At 38.4% G+C, this 23,589-nt stretch overlaps 1 protein-coding gene across 1 annotated transcript in view; it reads right to left on the bottom strand.

Moving 5' to 3' along the window:
• Positions 1 to 23,589, bottom strand: part of PCLO (piccolo presynaptic cytomatrix protein) — a gene marked incomplete at both ends in the record, with an annotated part of 381,090 nt that overhangs the window by 70,869 nt on the left and 286,632 nt on the right. Inside the window, 7 exons of the mRNA XM_082487957.1 lie at positions 2,013 to 2,106; positions 5,761 to 5,787; positions 7,391 to 7,521; positions 8,390 to 8,440; positions 13,484 to 13,695; positions 16,458 to 16,525; positions 17,135 to 17,243. Of these exons, the coding sequence (XP_082344083.1) occupies positions 2,013 to 2,106; positions 5,761 to 5,787; positions 7,391 to 7,521; positions 8,390 to 8,440; positions 13,484 to 13,695; positions 16,458 to 16,525; positions 17,135 to 17,243 (692 nt within the window). The remainder of the gene's footprint in view (positions 1 to 2,012; positions 2,107 to 5,760; positions 5,788 to 7,390; positions 7,522 to 8,389; positions 8,441 to 13,483; positions 13,696 to 16,457; positions 16,526 to 17,134; positions 17,244 to 23,589) is intronic.

The raw sequence follows: 23,589 nt of genomic DNA, 5'->3' as shown, positions 1-23,589 counted from the left end.
ACTTAGTGTATAATGCAGATTTGCTTGTTTGGTGATCAGAGCACTCATTCTCACTCTATCACAAATATTGTCTCGTACTTCTCTTTATATTCCTAACTATTTCGAAACATCCATTCATGAGGGTTCTGAGTGCAAACGATATACTATTGCACGGTGATAGTTCTTCAAACTGTAGAGGGTACTTAACATCAGCGTGGAATTATTTAGTGATTTCGAAATGCGCTTTACTAGTATATTCTCTAAGCCAGGGCACTGAATTTTGGAGGGGAAGAATCACTCACAATCTTACCACTAGATACAACCCGTGAAAAGGTGTGGAAGGAAACCCTATTCCCTGTGCACATTTCTATGTGACAATAGGACAAAATGCACTACATATGTGGTGCTCAGATGTATAAGGACTGTGTAACAGTCTCAGAGGAAGGGAAAAGGAGATTTGCAAATAGAAAGCAAAAGTTCAAAGAATTCAACATGCGACCTAAAGGCAAATTTCCTCAAATAATGGTCAAAAAAGTGACATCAAAGATATTAGGAGATTTTCTGTCATAAAAATCTCTGTCCAAGAACTCTTAGACTGAGATCATTCTCCAATTTAAAATCACCAAAGAGCCATTCAACGTCCAACACCCAAGCACTCTTAATAACAGCTCTATGAAATGTTACAGCAGAACCTGGAAGCAAGGTAAGGAAACTGAAGAGCCTTTCTTAAATGGAAAGCTCAGTTTGGAAATATCGCTAAGACTTACCAAACCTTTTCACAAAACCCGGAAGACCTGGGTTTTACATTGCAGCTAGACAAACATCACAGGGCTTTTTTTCTGATGCTTTCACTACCAATGAGCTACCGCTATGCAAGCCGACATGAAACAGCATGCAAAACCCAGCAAACCATAACCCCTACCTACAACAGGGCACCTCTGAAGTTAACCTGAGCTGCTGCCTGTTAGGTTCAGATGTGTCGATTGCATGAACAACCACGCAAGTCCCTCTGTGGGAAGGGGTTTGCCCCATGCCAAAACGAGTATCTTAATCTATATTCCTCTCAATGAACAAGATGAATGAATAACTAAATTTTAAGTTAGGAAGATAATATTGAGGTCTTGGTGTCGTGTTGAAGTGTTTTAAGAGCGCTGGGAAATCTATTCACTGGGCTTTTTTAAGAAGTACTGACAGATTATATGGCCTTGAAAAATCAAGTTGAAAGTATCAAGAACAAAACACTAAGAAAGGCAAAAAGATTTAGGACTACATACAGATCCATTACTCTAAAAATATACTTCATAATTTAGACGAATGGACTGATCATCATCTTGCTCATTATACCTTTTATAAATGGTAAAAAGTCTCTTTAAAAGGGGAGACAGAGAAAAAGAGGACTCCATTGCTTCATACTGCCTCAGTTAACCCTGTAAGTCAGTTAGAGTTAGGAAGCCACTAAGAAAGAGAGAAGACTTCCACACACTTCTTTCCCAGATGTGAGCTAAGTCTTTCTATAACATGGAAATTAAATATCTTCTATTTTTTTTTCAGGTGATTCATATTTCAAGCCCATTGCTGTAAAATGCTGTTAAATCTAAAAATGTATCTCTACATTTCATAAATATTTTTGAGTAAGAAAATGGTAGGACCTGTGTTTTGTGTGAGGTTGCATGTCTTTTGGAAAGAATAGTGACAGTGATTTCTGCATCTACTTCAGACACTTATGCCTTAATTTATCCCCTCTCTGTATGCCATTATCATTTTTTAAATTGCCACATCTGTACTTATAATATGATTATGAGTGTAATCCTCACAAATTACCATTTTTATGAGTAGAAGGGACAAGAAAAGAGTATTGATATAGCAAGCTCTATCAGAGGCAAGGAAATAGTTCCAAATTTCCCCTAAATTTGGCAAGATATTACAGTGGTTCACAGAATTGCCAGTAGCACTGCTCCCTTCGCAGTAAGCACTGCAGACCATACAAATAATAAAGCAGCAAATTGCAGTGAACAGTACTACCAGTCACGCACCTGCTCCATGGAGATATTTTTATAAATGACCGTCTGATTCCACTCAGGATTCAAGCTTTTCTGTACGTACTTAGTTCTCCGCTTGTACTCAGCACTGAATTTGAACAAAGGAAGGAAACATTACATTAGCGATCTTTTGTTTCTTTCAATTCTAATGCAAAAACGCACCCACAAATCAAAAGCCAGAAAAAGAAAAGAACTGCATCTCCCATTTCTGCAACAACTCAGGGTTACGAGAGGACAATGACAGCCTTTGGGTTTTTTTCTTTAGTACGCTTTCCTGACATAGTCTTTTAAAACATCTTCTTCTGACTCCTCAGCTGGCTAACTCTGCCTACAACCTTTTCAACATAAAGCATCAGTCAAAACATGCACATACGCTTTGTCCTCTCATTGTAGGTGTTGGCTTCTGATTATAAATTGAAGTGATAATGCATTGATTTCTTTTCCAAGACCATCCTCCTATTAGCACTTTAAAGTAGCATGAATCCATTATATTTATAGGTTACAGTCTCTAATTACAGCAGTCCCATCTCACAAGAATGTTTAATAAATACCATGGGATAACTAATATCCTGTTAATGATAGAAACACTAATTTCTTATTGATCCTGTTCTCTGCCTATACCTCTAACTATACTGGAAACAAACATAAAAGTGCATCAAGCGCATGGTTGTTTTTATCAATAGCCAAGAATAAAAACTTTGGCTGCATAACCTGTTTTTAAAAAGAATCAGCAGTGCTTTCTACTGTACTTTGCATTTCCTGAGTACAGAGAAAGCAATACACTAACATTTAACAGAATATGGATTCATCTAGCTCTGTGAGCTTTGATGTCAGATTTACTTCCATTCCAATTTTAATTTAGTATAAATTTTAATGGACATCTCAAAAGAGCTGGGTAGGAGAACATGAGAAGCTTTTAATACTTTGAAAACCCAACAAGATATAAGGTAAAGAACCTCTTTTTGCCAGTCTGCAAGTCAACTGCCCTTTGTCTTCTGTCCAAACCTCCCCTACATTGAAGAACTCACGTGCTATTTCTATTGCTAAATTAAATGTGCCCAGGACTGTTCTCCAGAAGTAAGGCCAAATAACATAGAGTGATCTGTATCTGCCCTATTACACTGTTATGGTACCCCTACATTAATTTTTGGTACTGTGCTGTTCTCCTGATTCTCACTTCTGACTTTTGATTGAACTGTGTTTTGGTTCACGCTGTGGCATGGTCTCAGAGCTAATGAAGCAGACTCCTTTCATACGAGATTAACGCAGAAGATGCACTCCAGGGACTCAGTTAATCAGCTAGTCACTAATGGTGTACCATGCATGGTACTAGACTGCACCGGATCTGAATTTAGGTTATGTGAAAGACGCATGTATTTTACTGACACATATATGTCAATGTTGAGTCTTCAGCACCAGCAGATTCACTCTACAAACTCAATTCTACTGTGCAGTGCTCCCCTCTAATTATTCTGGAGTGCTTAGTGCTCATCTTCTCCAAAAGGGGGTAGCTGAATCCAAGCTGCCTACCAGACTGATATGTTTTAATAAAAGGAACTTGCAGTTATTTTTGCTCTTCATTTTTGCTCCAGTCATTCTATGCAGTTCCATTTACTTTCTTGCAAAACATGCTATGCACTTTCTTCCAGTTTACTGAAAGGCATTGGGACCCGTGAAACAAAGTATCTGTCTACCTCTGCTTATGAGAAGAAAGGAGCAGTTCTCCATAGTTCAATCAGTTTTGTCAGCCATGGCTTAAAAGATTTCTTTTTTTCTTGTATGTCAGTAAGAAAAGGGTGAATTGAAATCTAAGGGGACCAAGAGCATATGAAAAAGAAACTCAAACAAAGTTATTTCTTTGCATATCTTTGGAAAGAAAGCTGAAATACAAAATGCGAATCAGGTTTGCCTGAGTAGGCAAACCCTACTCAGTAATGCACTTAAAAAGCACCTCAGTAGCCTTTTTTTCCTACTCTGATCTGAGAAAATCATCCCCATCACTCAAAGTATTAATGAGATTTGACTGACCCATATGGAGACGGGAGACATGGGCAAGTGACAGCTGGGCTGGCAGCATCTCTCTCTCTCTGGGCTCACAGTGCTCATCAAATGAATGTCTCTTCTGATCAACTATTAATGAAATATTAACTTATCCAAACTCATCCTACACCCAGAGTAACCCACTTACTTCTTACCTTAACTAAGCCAGGATAATGTCATACAGCTTGGGCTTGTCCAAATGTCATACGATCTACTGGTTTTAAGGAACTGACATACTGTCATCTTTTTGAAGAAAGTAGGAAAGGACCCTTTGCTCCCTCAGCCAAGAAAACAACGCCAAGACATTCCCTTTCCTTTCATGGATTTCCTTTTGCAATATTACAACTTCATCAACTTTCTGATTCTTTTCAGAAATATGCGAGAAGGCAATTCATGCAGTGTTGAGTTTCAGAGCTGGCAGTGACAAAAGGTAAATGTGTTGTTAACGTGGTAAGTCTGGAATATTTCCAGTGAAGTCCATAGAGTATCTGGATCTGAACTGGCACGGGTGGTGCTAGCCCACATTTGTGTAACCTATGGTCTGGATCTGTTGCCGAGGGAAGCAGGAGACCTTGACCATTTCTAAGAGGGAAGGTGCAGACCCAGGCTAAGCTGGATGACAGCGGAAGGTTTCTTGACCTCTGAAGGGAAGGATCTGGCAAATACATTAAGTTCATACCACCAATGCACCCTCCCCCCAACAATCGTGATTAACAGATGGTGATGTTTTAATAAAATGCATTCATTAAACCAGTCCGTACCTAGCATGAAATAATTTGCACTTGAAATGCACAGTATGCTGTGTGAAAAGATACAAACTGCATTATTCTTTTACCGTTTCTCTGTGCTTCCCTAATTAAAGTTTATTAATACATAATACAACTGAAAGTACAATAAAAATAGAATAACTGCACATAAAATGTGGAATTTAAACCCATTCTTTAAATAATTTTATTATCGAAGAAACAGGCTGATGATAGAAAAGATCTGTTTATTAAAATTAATCCGTTGACTTGTTTGCTCAGGCTTCTACTTTTAAACAAATTCAGAATTAGGGATGAATTACTATTATTATGTACTTAGCTTGGGCTGATATTAGCATATCTTGAGAATGGAGTTTTGCCTTGTTTCCAACTCCAGGACAAACAAAGCACTAGTAATTTCAATAACTAAAAATTCTAACTAACTTTGTTTACCACAAATAGCCATTTATGTGGTCAAGCAGCTTTAAAGTCAATTGGACAATTATCTAGAATTATACCTGGCCTTAATGTTTATACACTGTGCAAGGTGTAGAGAGAAAAATATTCCATTTCATTTCCAAACAGCACCTGTTTCTCTTGGCAGTAACACCATTCAAAATCTTGATACAAGTTCACAGTTATTTATTTTGCAATTTTCAGTGAGTGAGAATGAATGTTTAAATACCTCTGAAATAATCCTTCCAGACTTCAATTTTTTTTTTTTTTTTTTTTTTTTGTCATTAGAGCTTGGCCTTAGAATATTAAGTGCCATTAATTACTTGTTTCCGGTTCCTTCTGACCTGGAAATGGGATTCCTTAGAGAATGAACAGCAAAACCACACTGCAATCACCTGTCATCAAAACTCAAGAGAAATCTATAGTTCAGTGCACAGGCTTATCAAAATATCACGCTTGCATATAGAAATGAAAGAATAAAATTGGAAGATAGTACACTCTACCTTGCGTTTTGGACAACCATGACTTGTCTGCATACCCAGCATTTACAGAGATAGGAACACAGAGGCAGCAGCGTAAGAGAAAATGAGAACAGAGAAGAAAGAAAACGTGAATAATGGGTAGTTTCTAGTATCAGAATCAAAGGAAATAGAGGCATTAGGAAGAATAAGAAGTCTAGCATGGACTGACCTACGGATAAACTATGGAGAGCAATTGAAGTTTCCGCTTTCACAGAAACGGATTTGGCACTTTTGAGAGGCTCTTCATTTTCATTATTCCCAAAACTGTAACACTGCCATGTTTTAAAATAATTAAACCGAACAAAACTAAAATCCAAATTCTTCAGAACTTGACCACAAGTTTAAACCTATGCTTGGATCTGGCTTAGACCTCTGCAGGGCGAACGTCTCCTTAGTTCAAAGTCCTATTTCTACATCAGTGAATACACCTGCAAAATTACCGGTAAGGCTGATTTGACAAGTATTTTACAAGACTCTTACGTGAATTAAAAAAAAAAAAACTCAAGATTTAGGACCTGTTCCCATTATATTCAGTAATCGTTTTGGGCCCAGTGCCACTGAACAATACTGAATGCTGTACAGCAGGAATGAGCAAGCTACAACAGAATACGCGTGCCTTCAGTTGTACCATTCACATGCTTTTAGCCGTGATTGCCCATATGCCAAATGCTGAACTGGGACCTGAGCATCCACTTTCCTGTTACTTTGAATAGAACAGAAATACAGATTTTTACTTGCCTGGCCCTAGCCTAAGAGCCTTTTTGGATGAGTGTGATAACACAAACAGAGAAGTTTGCAGGAATTTGTCTTTGCAATCTAAGGTCTGATCCATCAGCTTGGCTTTAGATATTGTCCCTGAAGTCAGCAGGATTATTATAACCAATCTATACTTATGCATACGTATGACATTCTGCAAGGTTAGGGCACAAAAATGAGTTATAATATTGCTGATACAGAACCATATCTTTTAAAGGAAACATTAATTACATATTTGTAACTACAGAACTTAAAAAAGCAATGGTTTGCGAAAAAGTATTTAGTGACTTGTATAGTTATTAGATAGGAAATTACCAGAATTTCTAAAATCCCATTTTAGCTCTTAAAAAAAGTCATAAAAAATCACATGGAATGAATGTTTTCTGTCCAGTAGTTCTCACCTTTGATATTATAACACAATCTTAAATTTATCTCAGATAGTGTAATTCTACATGCTCACAAATCTGTCCCAAATTCAGAATGTCTTGAGCTGAAGCAGTAATTCCATTTTAACCTTAACATGTAGTTTTCTACATTACAGAGTATTACATATATTTAGTACATTTCAGTAGAGTCTGTTGTGCTTTTAATACATATTTTTGCATGTATTAGAATTTTTAAATGGGAACATGAAAAAAAATTCAATCTACAGGAATGATCATGAAGTCCTTGAGGTCATTAGCAAAGTATGCACATTCTCCTAGGAATAGGATCTGTCTTTCTATTAAAAATCCATCGTTTTTCCTGGTGTTGTATCTGGATTTTCTATAGGAATAACTCTCAATTCTGTATATTAGCGACAAGTAACAAACCCAAATTAAAAGAAAGTTCAGGTTAAAATTTCTCATACACTTACCCTCTCCCTGGAAGAAGATAAACTTTAACAAAGGGGTCAGAATAGCCATTGTTGTCTCTGGGAGCAAGGTTTCTTGCCTGAAGGATGTGGATGATAAGGTTGCCAAGGTGTTTGTCGTAGTTGATTTGAAGCTAGAGAATGTATTAAAACACAGTAAGATTATTTTTTATTTTTATTTCTGAAATGATTCAATACCTCTCCAAAACCCTTTGAATAAAATGAGTTTCAGACCTTTACTTTGGTTGGAAATATAAACCCATTTTAGAAGTTTCTGTCTGTCCCTCCTGAATAGAATGAAATGTTTATGTTGGATCTTGAAACAAATTTTGCTTTAAAAGTCTGTCAGTATTGGTTAAAAAAAAAGGAAAAAGCAGGTGAAATTTGAACCTTTATATTATTCTGAAGCCAGTTTATTGAGTAGAAATCACATAAATTCTGACTACCTGGAGCCCAACCTGGGAAGGATGTTTTAATACTATGGAAAGACCCTTAGTACTAGTATAGGAGACAGGCATTAATTAAGGAAAAAAAAAAGACAGAAATCTATAGGAAGTTAGGCTTCATTTATTCTGCTGCTCCCAGTTCCACTGTTTTAAAAAGCTAGCGTAAAGTCACTTTACATAAGAGATAACCACAAACTCGGCATCGCATGGAAATAAATACACTGCACTACGAGAAACTCACAGCAGTCTTTGCTTTAATGTGGGGTCTGCAAATTTCTGAAGCAAACCACGGTAAGCGCCCAAAGGTTAAAGATCAGAACGAATTTCACTACGTGTTTAGCCTGTCCAGGAACAGTAGTGTTTTCCGTTCTTCTGCTTGTATTTCAAAAGCCAACATTAAAGACAGGCAAAAATCAAGCACTGAATTACATTAGTGACCTTTCAAGGGGTTGGAATTGAATAAGAAATCAGTTAATGGAGATTGTTTTCTGCAAACTTATCAGAAAAACGCAGCCAGTAGCAACAACAATTTACACAGCAAAACCTACATATTTACCTGAATTTCTCCAGTGATTGGATGGGAAGCAGACTTCGTAGTTTCCCCGGGCTGCCAGATTAAAATACATAGATAAATACATAGGCACACACTCACAAATAGACACATATGCATCTTGAAAATAATACATTTTCAAAGTCGAGTCTTTAAACAGGTGGTGTTTATACTGCTGTATTGCCACATACTTTCAAAAACCGTTTAACTGTCTCCAATTTGTGCGCTCAAAACTAGTAGTTATGGAGTTTCAACAGCACTTAAAGTCCAGCCCAGCCTTTTTGATCAGCCTTCGTGCAAGTACAGAATCAGACAACTTGAACACCAAAGTCTTTACGGTCTGAGCACATCGGTCACACAGGGAAGCATGGGGAGAAAAAGACACGTAGCATTAACCCTGTCCAACAAAAGTGAAGGTTGCAAAGAGAAACCAAATACCACGTCATGTACAACGCAGCCATATTTCTATCGAAAGGCAAAGGTTACACTAGTTTAAATTGCGTTTAGGTGAAATTGGGTAGAAAGAGTGGAAAAAATGGTATTAAAACTGAGTGATGTGTACAAGTGGATTTCACAATTGCAATCCATCTGATATAATAGTTTTTGCTTTATTCTGTGTTTTCTGATAATCAATTCAGCTACACCATTTCATCCTCAAATTCATCCATACACTTTCCAAGACATGAAATTTAAATTTTCTGTCCTCCCCTTTACAATGCTGTATAATTGTGATTGTTCCTCCCTGTTCCCTGTCACTGAGCTTCTCTAGGTTTCTGAGAAAAGCTATAAATCCTTGCTGTCTTTTTTTTTATTTCCCTTTTTCTTCGCTCCTGTTTGTTCGTAGTTGGAAAATAGTATCACCGTTTGCTTCAAATCCTGGCCTCTCAAAAATATACTGTTCTGTTAAACGGTGGTGCCCTTGAGCCACTCTGGACCTATCTCTAATCTACAAGCCATCAGTCAAGCAAGAAAGCTCTGGTTCAGTGGCAGGATTTGAATATTTTTGCATTCTCTCCACATCTGCTTCCTTGGTCGATGCAGCAGAAAACAAAGGATGCAAACAAGGACAAATTTGCTCTCTGAAGACTGACCTGGAAGTCATCTTTTCCTATTTTTCCAGATGTGACCAGCAGCCTGACATATTATCCTGGGTCATTAGGATTTCTTTCACTTTCTAAGAAGAGTAAAACCCACCTGCCTCTTTTGTGCTGCCCTACCCTCCGAAAAAAAACATCTCAGGATGTTTGATATGAATTGTTTTAAATTAGGCCAATGAAGAGCCCAGGTGTCCCAGACCAGAGCATGAAGTTAAGGTGGTGCAGTACCCTTTTCAGGTTTGTGATGAAGAAACATTCGCTCAATCACTCTGATGTGCAGATCAGAACTAGCTAGAAAAATCCCAGCTGAACACTAGCGCAACAGAAAACAAGAGAGAAAACCAGCCCAAACCTGCCTGTTCTATGGTTATTCTCACTGTCTTGTGTGGCCTTATTTTTATTCAGTTTATATGCTTTACCTCGCTGTCAAGATGTGTTTCTTTATGAACACAAACTTTTTCAGAAAAAAAAAAAAAAGGTTAATTTTTCTGGAAATGCATGTGCCTCTTAAAAATAATTCGTGTGGAAAATTTTTAAATCAGCTTTTCTTGCTATCTTACAGAGCTTTTAAAGAAGTGTAATCCCTCTAACAGCTAAAATAGGTCACCAATAGTTTATAAAATGTTCTGAATCTTAAATGATATTTTAAATTGATAGCAAGCTACTCCTAAAATTTGTTTGGTCCTTGAAAGAATATTCAAAGAGAGAATTTCACCCCTTTTTGCAAAGACAGAGACCTACTTGAGCATCATGCAGACTTTCAAAATAGGGCTTAAATGGCTAATATTTCCCATACTTTACCTCTAAAATGGATTTTATTATACTTTAATAGTTCTGACCTCAGTCTACACTAGCACTGACAATACTGACAATGCTACAAAATGACATGGAGTTGGCTGTGCTGTGGCTACAAAATCACTGTCAAATAGTCTAAATGCTCTAATTTTTCAGAAGTTTGAATAGCAAAAATGAGTGTGTCCACTCCATATATCACGTAATACAGAATGTATTAGTGCAGATACGTTTAGGAGTTTAGAGAAAAGGGAACGGCATGCCAAATTTGTGTGGGGACTTCCAAGGGTGGTTAAAGTGGAGTTCCCTTGTTCCCTTTAGCCTTGCAGTTACTTTGATTTCATATACTTGTCTGTAAAAAAAAAAAAAAAGGCTGTGATTCAGCATATTATTTTGTTTTCTCTCTGATGTCAGCTGATTTAAAACTGACCATGAGGAACCACCCAAATATTTCAAAGAAACATGAATAATTTAGGCTGAAAGAGACCTCTCAAAGTCATCTGGTCCAACCCCCAGCTCAGAGCTGGGCCAACTTTGAAGTTGGATCTGGACTGAAAGGCAGAGATGCAAATAAGTATCTTTCTTTATCAAGGCCTCAGCGAGGATTAATTTGAAAAGAAGGAAAAGCATTACACTGATGACTTCTCTAGGAGCTAAAGGATCTGAGGATTTAGAAAAACAACTCATTCTTCAAGATGCAAAGACAATTAAATGTTTCTATAGGGCATTTATATCCTGGATGTAATCTGTCCCGTAGAATGATAATGCATCTACATGACAAAAGAAACAGGTCTGCACAGAATACAGTCAGCTCGAGGCTCCCAAAGGTTAAAGCTCTCCTGTGATGGCCAATCTAATTTCATTCTAATTTCTTTTGACGCTCCCTGCACTCTGCGTAATGCTTTGTAATGTCATCACACCTGCTGGAGAAGGTTGTCATTACCATGATGTGAAACGTGTTAATGCCAGGCCCTGATGCTGTGCACTATCACTCTCTGTAGTACTGGGACGAAGCATTAACTATGAAAGAATCAGCACTGAAGAATATCAAAGAGGCTCCTACAAAATTTCCGGAGTGTATATTCTATACCAAAAGCTTAAAAAAACCCACAACGTAAACAACAAAAAAAGATTTTACTTGCTAAAAATAAGAACAGTAACAAAACCAAGATCTAGGCAGTTTGGATATTTAGTCTGTCATGATACTTTGGCAAGGCTGCAGCGTGCCTAGAAATGCTGTCAGCCCAAGGCAGAGAGCTGCTCCGGGAAGGATGAGCAGTAGCTTTCTCTTCTCGGAGAGCTCAGCACCACTCTAAACTTGGCCTGCAGTCACTGAGCAGAAACTACACAAGTCAACAAGAGCTACAGTTATTACGAAAGAAATGCCTCTCAACGTGATTTTCAGAAACAAGCGAAGAATGCTTTAAATATTTACCTGATTAATTTTGACTTTTGCATCCCCTAACATAAAGGCATTAGTTTTAATAAATTTTTGTTTTATCTTTATAAGCCTCCAGCTGAATTTTCACAGAAGATTACTAAATACTCTGTGAAGCAGGAAACAAAATTTATGCACCTAACTTTAGGTGACCTTCTACGTTGCCAAAGCTGGGAACCCAGCTTCTCATGGGGCCAGAGAGAGGCATCTCTCCAGGATACGCTACACATCAAGGATTTACGGATCTCCATACACTATGCAGTGGATCTAGGACCGTGATTCAACTACCCAAATGAAAGGAGTTTCAGTGTAGGCAGTGACATTTGGGCAAAGAGCCCTGCACTCTCCTTTCCGCGCAATGCTTGCACCTCAATGGCAGGTTTCATCCAGTCTCACGAATTCTACTTCAGAAGTGCACAGTCCCTGGTAAACATAAAGCACATGGCAAACTACTTCATACTTAGATGTATACAATATCCAGAGCACGGTGTAATGAAACCAACTATTCACCTGACAATTAGGCAATTCTGTCAGACCCCTGAAGGTAGGTGCAGTAAATCTCGACATACGGATTTAACTTGTGCATCATAGACCTGAATTAGTTCATAAAACATCTACGGGAATTATGGCAAGACAGAATTACTATCCAAAACTAACTGATCAATAAATACATTTACAGTTTTTACTAAATTGCTGGATGAAAGAGATTTGTGTGTTTCCTCTCGTATGAAAGTCACGTAAGCATACTGAGGAGCTACCTGAAATGAGCAGGCACCATTTGCTGGTTTTTGTTTGTACAGTACCTAACGCATTTGTAGTTCAAATCACAGTCCTAGCTTCAACAGCACAAAAATACAAACACAACAATAATTCAGTTGGAACCTGACAGTCCCAAGAAGGAATAAAGATACAGAGAAACAAATATCTAGAAAGCACCTTGTTGGCAATGTGAAGCTTTATTCCCAATAGTAAACCAGTAAGAAGCTGGGTATTCAGGAGAGCAATCAGCTTTAGTGATCTTGCTAATTGCTTAAGCAAATGCAGTCTGTGCAGGACTGATTTTCACTTCAGGTGTTGACTTTTTTGACACAAAATGCAAAAATGTGACAGGTGACTTTATCATCTGGTTTCCAGTTTCAACTGTGAAAAAATGCTACTAAATTCCCCCTGTGCCTTTTCCAGGTGTGCAGGTGGGTGCACAAGGAGAAAGAAGTTCAACTGAGAAATGGACAGGATGTGGCGAAGAAAACGAGAAATTACGCTTAACAAGGTCGCAGGAATTACCCTGAGACAAAACACATTTTGATGGTAAATTTATTTTTCATTCTTTCCCTGGCTTTCAGAGAAATACAAAATATTGCTATGATTATTCATAGCTTGTAACACTTCCAACAGTAGCTTAGTACAGAGGGAAATGATAGTCTTAGTGATATCAGCTTCTTCTGTTGAACTAGTACCTCACCATCATGTAGGATGCGCTTAAAATTCAACAGCAACAAAGAATGAAAAGGGCAATTACTTTGTTTAAAAACAATAATATTACATTTGATAAATGTATTTTCAGAGAGGGCCCAATCTTTTATGACCTTGGATAAATCGCATAATCTCCTTTCCCTGCATCCAAATTCTATATCTTTACAGTAATACTCATCACTGTCACGGAAATGAATTAATCAATATGTGCTGTGATTCCTTGATGCACTAAAGAAGATAAATAGGCAGTTTCTTCTTGTCATCAAAATGTTATTGCCGCATAACTGAGAAGTTTCTTACCTTGCTGCTATGCCGCTTTTTGCTCACTGAGGGAGAACCAGGTTGACCAGGGCTGGGAACAGCGCTGGAGGCAGCAGAAGTGGTTCCAGAATGAACGTGAGATCCCTTCTCCACTCCTGAGGAAGCGACTAGAGGTGACTGCTGTAGAGAAACCTTTTGGAGCTCTGCAGCCAGCTGCTTGGGATCAACCCCTGGGGACTTCGCTTTATCTACTGGATTAAAGTAAGAGAGCTTTGTATTGATAATTGCTAGCACGTTCAAATCCATCTTGCCACGGTCAAAAGACAACCTAAAAAAATAGATGTCTCCCCCCCACCATCAACACTGCAATTACAAGCTTTCTACTCAACACTCTATCCACTAGTGTTACTCATCTCACAAGCTTTCTCAGAAGGTTATTCTCTAGCTGAAGAAAAATAGGCCTTGCTGATCATGCTGAATCACGCCGGAGCAATTTACAGTTTTACAGTCTGGCCCGCACTAACTTTCACTGTTTGGAACGGGTCCACTTTCACCGAGTACCTGAACTTCGTTATAACAAGCTTTAATCTCAACTTTTTTTTTTTCTTTCTTTTAATCAACTGGACATTCAATAGCATTGAATTCTGCTCCTGACATAATTTATACAAAAATATAAAGAGCTCAAAACTCCAGCACTGCCAATCAATCAAAGCAGAGTAAAATGACAACAAATGAAGAGTAAAAGCCCTGATTCATCTTTCCTTATTACACACACACTGATGTGAGGCATCTGTGGTAGGAGTCCGATTGCTCTCCCTGCTGCCTGGGAATGAGGGGGGAGAATTTACCCTTTGTAGATGGCAATCTCCATTTAATAGAGACATGGGGTCAAGTAAGTTTCACGTGTGCCTTAAAGTGAGTAGAGTTAAAAGGATACTAGGCTCAGCTCGCTTCCCAAGTTCTCAGAAGTATGAGAGGTTTAAGGCAATACATTAGCCTTATCCTGCTGGTTGGGCTCTATTTGTTTTTTCTTTCTAGAGGGAATGGAGATTGTTCCTTTCCAAAGCACAAACAGCCTGCAAAAACTCAGAGGTAATGGCAAGAAAGACTTGGCTTGGTGGCCACAAGGGACTGCAGAGTTGTTCCAACCCAGAAACCACTACAAGATTGCTACATTAGGAGGAAGCATGCCTGCAAGAATGGGGAGAATTTACTTTTATTTCTGTTTTTTCCTCATTTTGAGTTTTCTCCATTAATAACAAACATTGTTTATTCTAGCTTCTGTCTTTTTTTCAGTGTCTACAAATGCCTTTGGTGTTTTTGATCTGCTCACTAAGAAAAAACATGTGGGTAGCTCTGCCCCAAAGCTCTGTCAGACAGTGTTCGCTTTCAATTAATATCAATAACATCCACTTTCCACAAAAGGTAGCTTGATGGTAAGTATATTAATAGACGGGAAGAGTTACATGGTCAGAAAATGGAAGATTTAATCCAGGAAACGTGTACTGATTGATAAAAGAGCAGCCACAAAACCACTGAACTCAGAACGGACCCATGAGATGCTGAGTGAAACACACTCTTAATCTGCACTGAGCTTGCTGAAGGGCTGCGTTACGCGTAAGATAGTGGACGTTGGTTCAAAGTTAGATCAGATACAACTAATACAATGACTGGAGCCTGCAGTCCTGGTATTGACTGAACAGAAGGGAATCCCCCTAAAAACACTGCCCTTTTAGAAGCCACATAACAAAACTTCACACAAAGTACTTCCTATTGCAGCCCTGTATCCTAGTAAATACTGTATTTTCATCCTTAATAACAGGCCACAAGCCTTGTATTAAGCAAACATAGGCCTTAGGACTTGTGTTTTATTTGGACTTGCTCCAGCTCGCTAGGAGCTTTGTTTTAGCTTGTCTGGCTGCAACAGCAATTGTCTAATGACCGTATGGCTATGACCTTAATTTGTCTGAGTTACGCTTCACCTTGGATAATTGCACAGTTTAATGTCCATTCTTAATAATTTTGATATATAAAGGCACAACAGTAATTGCACTATGTAGACTGAAGTATTTCTGACTCCAGATTAATGATGCAGTTGATAGGAGCACAGCCCTGCGGTGACAGCAGGGTGCTGCACGGTTTGGGCACAGGACGATAGGTGAGGCCCCAGGGCTACCAGCAGCCCGCGGGTCAGTCGCTGACACTAATGCAAACTTGGGAGCTGGGCAAAATCAATTTTAGGGGTACCAGAAGGAACAAAGAACAAGAACCTATCGCGTGCAAAGCGTATGATATCCAGTCGAGTCATAGGCAGTGCAGAGCTGATGACTGGTGAGGAAAGAGCAAGGCATGAAGCATGCTAGAAGACATATATAAAAGTTCCCAAGCACATCTTGAAGCAAAAAGGAAGGAATCGTCAACATCATTCAGCTCCCAGCAAGGAGGAGTCAAAAACTCTCACCACAAACATCACACTCCTCCCAGGACACTGTCGACTTGCTGCAATGTCCCTGGAGCGAAAGCCACCACCAGAGGGGGACCATTATGCCACAATTTTCTGTGGCATGTATAGATGAAGGGGTAGCTAGCAGGAGGTTTTCCCTGGATAACAAAGGGTAGCTGCAGTATCGTTACTGAGACTTCCTTTGTATTAATTAGACAGCGTAGACTGCATCAGTATGGATTGAACTACTGGTAGCTGCAGTGCTGAGGGACATGGTTTAGTGGTAACTTGGCAGTGTTAGGTTAACGGTTGGACTTGATGATCTTAAAGGTCCTTTCCAAGCGAAACGATTCTATGATTCTGTGATTCTATGATTCTGTGAACTGAGCTAATAATAGTAACCAACAATAAATGCTTGGCTTCGTATATACGGTGTGGTCCCCTTTCTGCCCATGGCAAGATTTGGGACGTAACACCTGAGCTTACAATGCCATTATCCCAGCTTATATCACATCCAATTTTCAGCTGCTATCCAGTCCTACAATATCAAAGCAACAGCTTGTCGCTCACCTGCCTTTACGGGCTCGTGCAGCTCCAGGTGCTGGGGATTCTCAGAGTCCGAGAGCATATTCAGGTCCCTAAAGAAAGCGATAAGAAGCCTGAGACAAAAGAAACTCTTTCTTCATACCCTCATTATTGTATTAAGTAGATAAATGAATAGTGGTTCATGACAGAAAGCAGCTCCCAAGCATGACCCCTTCTTAGCTGATACGTATTGCAATGCTGTTAAAGAGCTGAGAAGAAAAGGTTCTTTTAAGGTGAAATCTTTAATGGATTGAATGCAAGTTTATACATTTCTCATGATGTTTAAATGACTTTCATCTAAAGGAAACAGGTTTCAGTAAAAGTCAAGTTAGTGCTAAATTACGATCTTTTCCTAACCCCAGTAAATTCAGTGAATTGTGTGTGTGTGCCAATGAGAGGAGATTGTGGCCTAACAATGGAGATATCAGTGTTTATAAAAGCATAATTACTAACATATGCCTCCGCTTGTCTTTCCTTATGACTTTAGAAAGAAAAAAAGAACAAACAGACCTCCCACACTCACAGTGAACTCTTGCTAATTATTACATTGATGCTTTGTGCTAACAAAGGTTCCACCTTAACAACTGTAAATTAAAAAAAAAAGAAAAAAAAGCCATGAAAAGCCAAAAAAAATGGAAACAGAAAGATGGGGAAAAACTCACAGTCTTACACATATTTCTGCTTCCCCACTCTGTTGGATAATAATGCTCTGGACTTCTTCATAAGTTTTCCCAGTCAAGGGGATGCCATTCCATTCCAGCACCTGCATTCCTGAGAAGGCAAAACAGCATGAGGTCAAGTGCTCAGGTTTTGACAAAGGCATCAGATAGACTGCTTTGACAAGAAGTTTTGATGTGACATTCAGTGAATGTTGTTTAAATGGCACAACACATTAGCAAAGCCCTTTCACTTCACACAGATCAGACTCTTGACTGTTACTGTCCCATCGGCTATAACTTACCTGTTGAAACAAGTCAGGAGATTAATTCCTTTCTGATTCAAACTGTACATGCACTCTCCACAGTCTGGGTTGCATGATATTGAAAAACTTTTGCAGTATCAAAAACATGCACACTTACCAATATGGCAAGGAACAAAAACATTTTATATATCAGACGTTTCCTGGCCAGCCATGGTCTTGGAAGATAACTGTTCCCTACAGTGGCACATTGCTATTAAGAAGCTGAGCCGCCAAATGGGATTAAATTTGTGAACGTGATTTGGTAATTCAAATACATTTTCTCTACTTTGTCACTTAAGGAAATACAGATGAAGGCAGTTGGACAAACTGATTTTAAATGAAAAATGTACCTCCATATTTCAAACATCAGCCTGGAAATATCCGGGTTTAAATTTTTCTTCCATATCTTTTCTTATGAAAAAGTGACAAAACAGCTGAACATAATTCATTGTGGAAGACAGGAACAGACCTATGATAAACTGGCCGAAAAATACTATATACTGATCTAGTCTGTTGTGTCTTCCAAGTATCCCAGGACTGAGCCAGGAGACTCAGTATGGAGCAAAGTATCGCTATAAAGAAGTTTTATGCTCAGTATTTGCAGAGGCAATCCCTCTGTAAATCATGTGAGGTGTATTCTGATAAGATGAGAAATCTTTTGGTACAGTGAAATGCTTACAAAAAGCATTTCATGTCTGGGAGTTACAACTCAGGTTCTGAGAACTGCATTCATATTTTGAACTAGTTAGTCACAAGGATGACTCCAAAGAGATTAACTTCTCACTAATGTACAAATGTCAAAATCCAAGCCTCAGGCTCTAGAGGAAAAAAAATGCTTAATGGGACAAGATACTGAATTCTTAATAGTCCACTAAAAGCAATGTATTACAAAACATCTGAAAACCACATCATCCACACAGCAAGGAAAACCACAAACACTTAGCTTGCTACCACTTACACAGATAAAACCAAGTCTTCACCTGGGTCATATTTTTATTTCAAAATCCTGTGCTGTTGCATATAACAAATGGGAAAAACAATGAAGTGAAATGCGGAGATAATCTCATAGGAAAACAAGCTGCTAAGTAAAATATAATGAGAATTGTTCATGGAATGAAGCAGATGAAATTATTTGACAATGAAAGAATATGAGAAATAAAGACTATAATTTTCTATTACAAAATTTTCTATAGGATTCCATGAATTAGGATTTGAAATATCAGATTTGCTCATAAAGTTTCTCAGTAACAATTTATCATTTTGTTTGCAGTAGTTTACAGAAATACAGACTGTGCAGAATGACTAAGAAGTGATGCTCAGAAGGCAGTAAAGCCAGCTGCTTAGTGCCAAAATAGATTTGTCTTTTCCTAAAATTTAGTCCCTTTCATTTACCAGCCATCATTCAAAAGCACGATCTTGCTTTTGCTTGTTAGAGCAGATCTGGTTTTAAGCTCAGTTCCTCTGGAATAAAGCAGCAGTAATTATGAATAAATGCAGCTCCCCCTGATTTTCTGCCACACGGATATAACAGCATGCTCTCTGTCTTTAGAAGGCTTCTAGGAAGGAAGGAAGGAACTGACGTTTTTTGTTTTCTTGTCAATGTGTGCCCTCATAATGCTATTGTGGCATAGGATGTTGAGTAGGACAGTACGAACCTCTTGAGTGAGCCGAGCCAAGCCATCACGTCTATCAAACCACTTGAGAAAGTGGTTAAAAACCTTTTGTTAAAAAAAAAAAAAAAGAGCTTTGCTGACAAAATGCATCCAGCTCCCGTCTTAGGTTTATCACATCCTGCTTGCATGGCTTCAGAAGAAAATTTACCAGGGGAGCAGTAAGGCTGTCATCAACAACTTGCTCTAATTTAAAAGACCAGCAGGAAGAGCCCAGCTGAGTACCGCTGCAGTGTTGGGATTTGGAAATCAAGTCTCATTTCCACTGGTGAGAGGTTCACTACTGAGTGCGGTGGCACCACAGCCACTCGCTTGGTCAGTAAGGCCAAGCAGACGTGAACAAAGCAGCAAACGGAAAGGAAATTGAATCTCAACAGCCTTGGCTCACACAGAGATCCATTTAAGCTGTCAGTATAGGGGTATAGTCTTTTTAATGGCCGCCCTGTGGATTCATGAATGTTTAAAATCAAAGCAATTTAAACATGACTTAATTGATCTGACTGATAGCCCTGGGGACTAAGGAAAAAGTTTTTAGGCAAGAAGCTGATTTTTCTTTTTTTAAGGAGCAACAGAGAAATACCTTTTGCTAGAAAAAAAAAAAATGTTACAAAGAAAACCTTTAGGAGGAATGTGAGTCTAATCAACAAAAAGAGAAAAAAAGTGCCGAGAAGTCACATGAGACTGGTAATAATAAAGTTTTTTTGCCTAAAAACCAATCACATTCTGTACCTGATCTTTGGTAGTCAGGACATGCTATCCACATTTCCAAAATTTTGTATCCTTCAAATCACCAGCTTAGTAGATAAAAAACAAAGAGGAAGATGAGAAAACGTACGTTGCTCCATGACAACTCTGCTGACTGAGGAAAAACTAGCAATTGCCCTCATAATCGAATCCATAATTTCTTCTAGCATCTTTTTTTTTTTTTTTTTTTTTTATTGGGATGGCTACATCCTGTACTGATGGTGAGCAATGACTTATTTTTAGCAATATCAGCTCCCACAGTCAGCAGATCAGCTTTATACATCGAGACCTCCTCCCTGCTCCACTAAGTGTGTTGACACACATGATTTGCTCAATCTTTTTGGTATCTACTTTATGATAACATTTAGAACCTGGAATTAGAACGAGTTTATCATTTTCCATTGATTACAAGATGATTATTCCAGAGAGGGAACCTCATATGTTCGTAACTGCCACGGAGATATCCACGTTTAGCCAGATTAATACCATCCTTTCCCTTAAAAAAGCATGCTACAGTCCTATCATATTGAAAGAGAAAAAAAAGCCTAATGTATCCATATATTCTTCCATACACATCTGTTACTGGCCACAGTCGGAGATGTTATCAAACTCTAAGTGTATGTTTCTCCTGACTAAGTATAGCCATTGTGTTCTTCTTTATAAGTACCAGATAAATATCTGAAAGTCTCCTGTATTTGTTATCATTGCCGCTCTCAGTGCTTAAACTAAGCTCTTGCTGCTGGAGGCAGGGTCAGTATTTATGCTGCAGAAGTGAGGAAGGGCCCACGTTTCACCAAAACCGTCACGGGAAGGAGAAGGTGTAATTTTGTTGTATTGCATTATATTGCCATACTTAACACATGCAGCTTAACACTGTTCAAGATTGCCAGGCTCTTTTTAACAACTACTAAAGTGTTAACATTTATTATTTTTAGGCACGAGTAGGCCTATTATCTGATAACAACAAAACCTGAAAACTCTGCAGAACTGATTTCCTTTTTCTGACATTTTGACTAGTCATTTGACAGCTTGTGAAATGGAAGCTAAGTACTGGTGAAACTTGAAATCTGCTTTTAACAGTGGGGAGTCAGGGACTATTAAGAAGTAGCTTCTCTCAGCCCAGGGATGAAAGTACTTGAAATAATTACCTGGGGTCCCTGGAAAGCATTCAGCATGCTTTGTTGATCCTGGAAGGTCTGTGAAATTTGGGGGAAGACAATATTTGGGTAGAAAGTTTTAATAATGTGGAAAAAGATGAGTTCGGATTCAGACCTAGGGCCAGACTTAAGCTCACAACACCATATAAAATTTCTCAGGAGCCTGAATAAACCTGTGTCCAAATATGAGGAATTAATACTGAAAATTATTAAATACTGACACTTGCTTGGAGTGACCACACGGTTAGAACTGGTAATCTGCTGCTGATAATTTTTATTGCTCATGTTAAACAACTAAGCCCTCTAATTGTTGAATATTTAGATTATAAACATCATATGTGGATCAGCTGTTAGGAAAAAACTGCTTACATAATAGCAAGGACTATGTGGGTATTGCTCCCTCTTCAGTCTTGTTAAATATTTTATAGATGCTCAATCGAGAAGTGCAAAATGCAGCTCACTACCGATGTTCAGCTCCCTGTATAAAATAAGGCACTTCTTAATCTTAAATGTTTCCATATGTTTACAAGTATTGCAAAATTGCCAATTGTCCAGAGAGGTTGCGGAGCTTCTGTCCTTGGAGGTGTTCCAAAGCCCAACAGGATAGACCCCTGGGCAACCTGCTCTCACTGACCTTGCTTTGAACAGGGTGTTTGAGCTAAGTGATCTCCAGAGGTGCTTTCCAGCACCAACTATTTTGTCATTCTGTGTAAAATAGTTAAATTTTGCTTTATAGACTGTGCTAACGTTTTATTCATAGCTCTATGTAGCGAAGAAAGCAGAAATAGCCGATTCTAGGGATACTAGATCTGCATTGTGATATCCATAATCATTCAGAGTGTGGTTCCATGACTTAACTGGTTTGGTCTAACTGAGGAATAATGAATAATTGTGCCTTAACTCTTCAAACTCCTGTACTTGAGTGGGTACGTACTCAAACCATTTATCTGTTTGGTTTTTTTTCATGAAGAGAAGTATTCAGTAAGAATAAAAAAGTCTGCAATATCAAATAATCCGCAATTAGTTCCATGGATATTGTTGAAATCTCTGTGTGTCTAAATCTCATAACTTCTTTTAAAATCTTGGTTTACATTCAGTTTTAAAAGTTAGACATAATTGTATCCTGTATCACAGATCACAGTATTTAGGAGAAACTTAAACAGAAACAATTGTTCTTTGTTCTCCTACTTTTTGGCACAGGTACTTTGATGTAGTTCCTTTGGGTAGACTCTGGCCTCAATAAGTAATGATTAATTAAACTAATCAGCTGTCATCCTATTTAAAACTAAACTGTAGAGAAAGATCTGTGAGCTGATCAAGTGAATTGTATTTTTGCCTCTTTTAGGAGTTATGATATAGAAAACATATCTGAGACAGACTTAGAGTGATCAAAAAATACTACCAACTATTGTCTTGATCCAACAAATAACGAAATACCCTTAGTTTTCAAAGTATTTCCTACCACTGAATTTGCTATGCTATGGTGATACAGAACCCTTGACAGTAAAATTGTTGCTTTTAATGGTTACCAGTGAAGATTAGATGATACCATGGTTATGTCAAAGACATTAACCTACAAGCGCTTCAGGAGTGGATCTCTTTAGTGTATATACAATCCACGTTCATGGCCAATGGTTTGAGGACTGTTGCTTCAGAGATGTTTTTCAAGGCCTGTGGCTGTGAATGCTCCCTGCCAGGGACCCAGACACTGGTTCTCTTTCTACTTACCCTAGTTTGAGGAATTCCATTAGCTTTACTCCTAACTCACATTAATGCAAAACACCGATGCAAATGTTCTTTTAAAACATCAAATTATTAGCTTCGGACCAAACAATAGCTTTCGACCAAACTTTTCTCTGTATTTGTGCACAACAGGAGTTACACAGAGTTTAGAAATTTTATGGAAATGACAGCTTCCCTCAAATGCCAGTACTAGAAGTCATTCAAAGCCACAACCTTGGACTATTTATAATATTGCGTTTTCACATTCAGAAGAGTTTTCAGAAGGAACGCATGCTGCAGGAGAATACCAGATAAATGACTACTTTTTCTCTGAAGTGAATGTCACACCAGGGCAGCTGTTATACTTGAAAACTGAAATGATTTATTTATCCGTGGAAACAATATAGCAAAGTTGCAAATACCCTATGCTGGCGCTTCAGAATATCTCATCTTAGACCCAGAAGAGCTACTTCTACCTTCCTTCTCTGTAACTGGTGAGTCCTTGGCTTTGCATTAAGATCTTGAACATTGTCATTTTCGCTTACTCCATGGAATCATGCATTTATCAGTTACTTAGATCGCATGACTTCATATAGAGCTGCTTGGAGAGGGGTTTGTTCCTTTATCCTGAAGCCTTGAGAGAGCAGCTGACTATGTGGTATGAAAAAGCAACTGAAAGAAGGGGAAACAAAGCAAAATAACTGAAGTGCTGATGATGTCTTTGGCGGTTGGGCATGGCCTGGATTTGGAAAGGCTATAGCATCTGTTCCCACACCTATCCCATTCATTCTTGTATTTTTTTTTTTGTCTGCTTCCTTAATAGTGATCAAGGGCAGAAATATTCCTTTGCTTCATGAGGATAT

The sequence above is a fragment of the Vanellus vanellus genome, assembly GCF_965231255.1.
Source record: "Vanellus vanellus genome assembly, chromosome: 1".
Classification (NCBI taxonomy): Eukaryota; Metazoa; Chordata; class Aves; order Charadriiformes; family Charadriidae; genus Vanellus; species Vanellus vanellus.
Note: the sequence above shows the minus strand (reverse complement) of the source record. Positions and strands in the feature narration are given on the sequence as shown.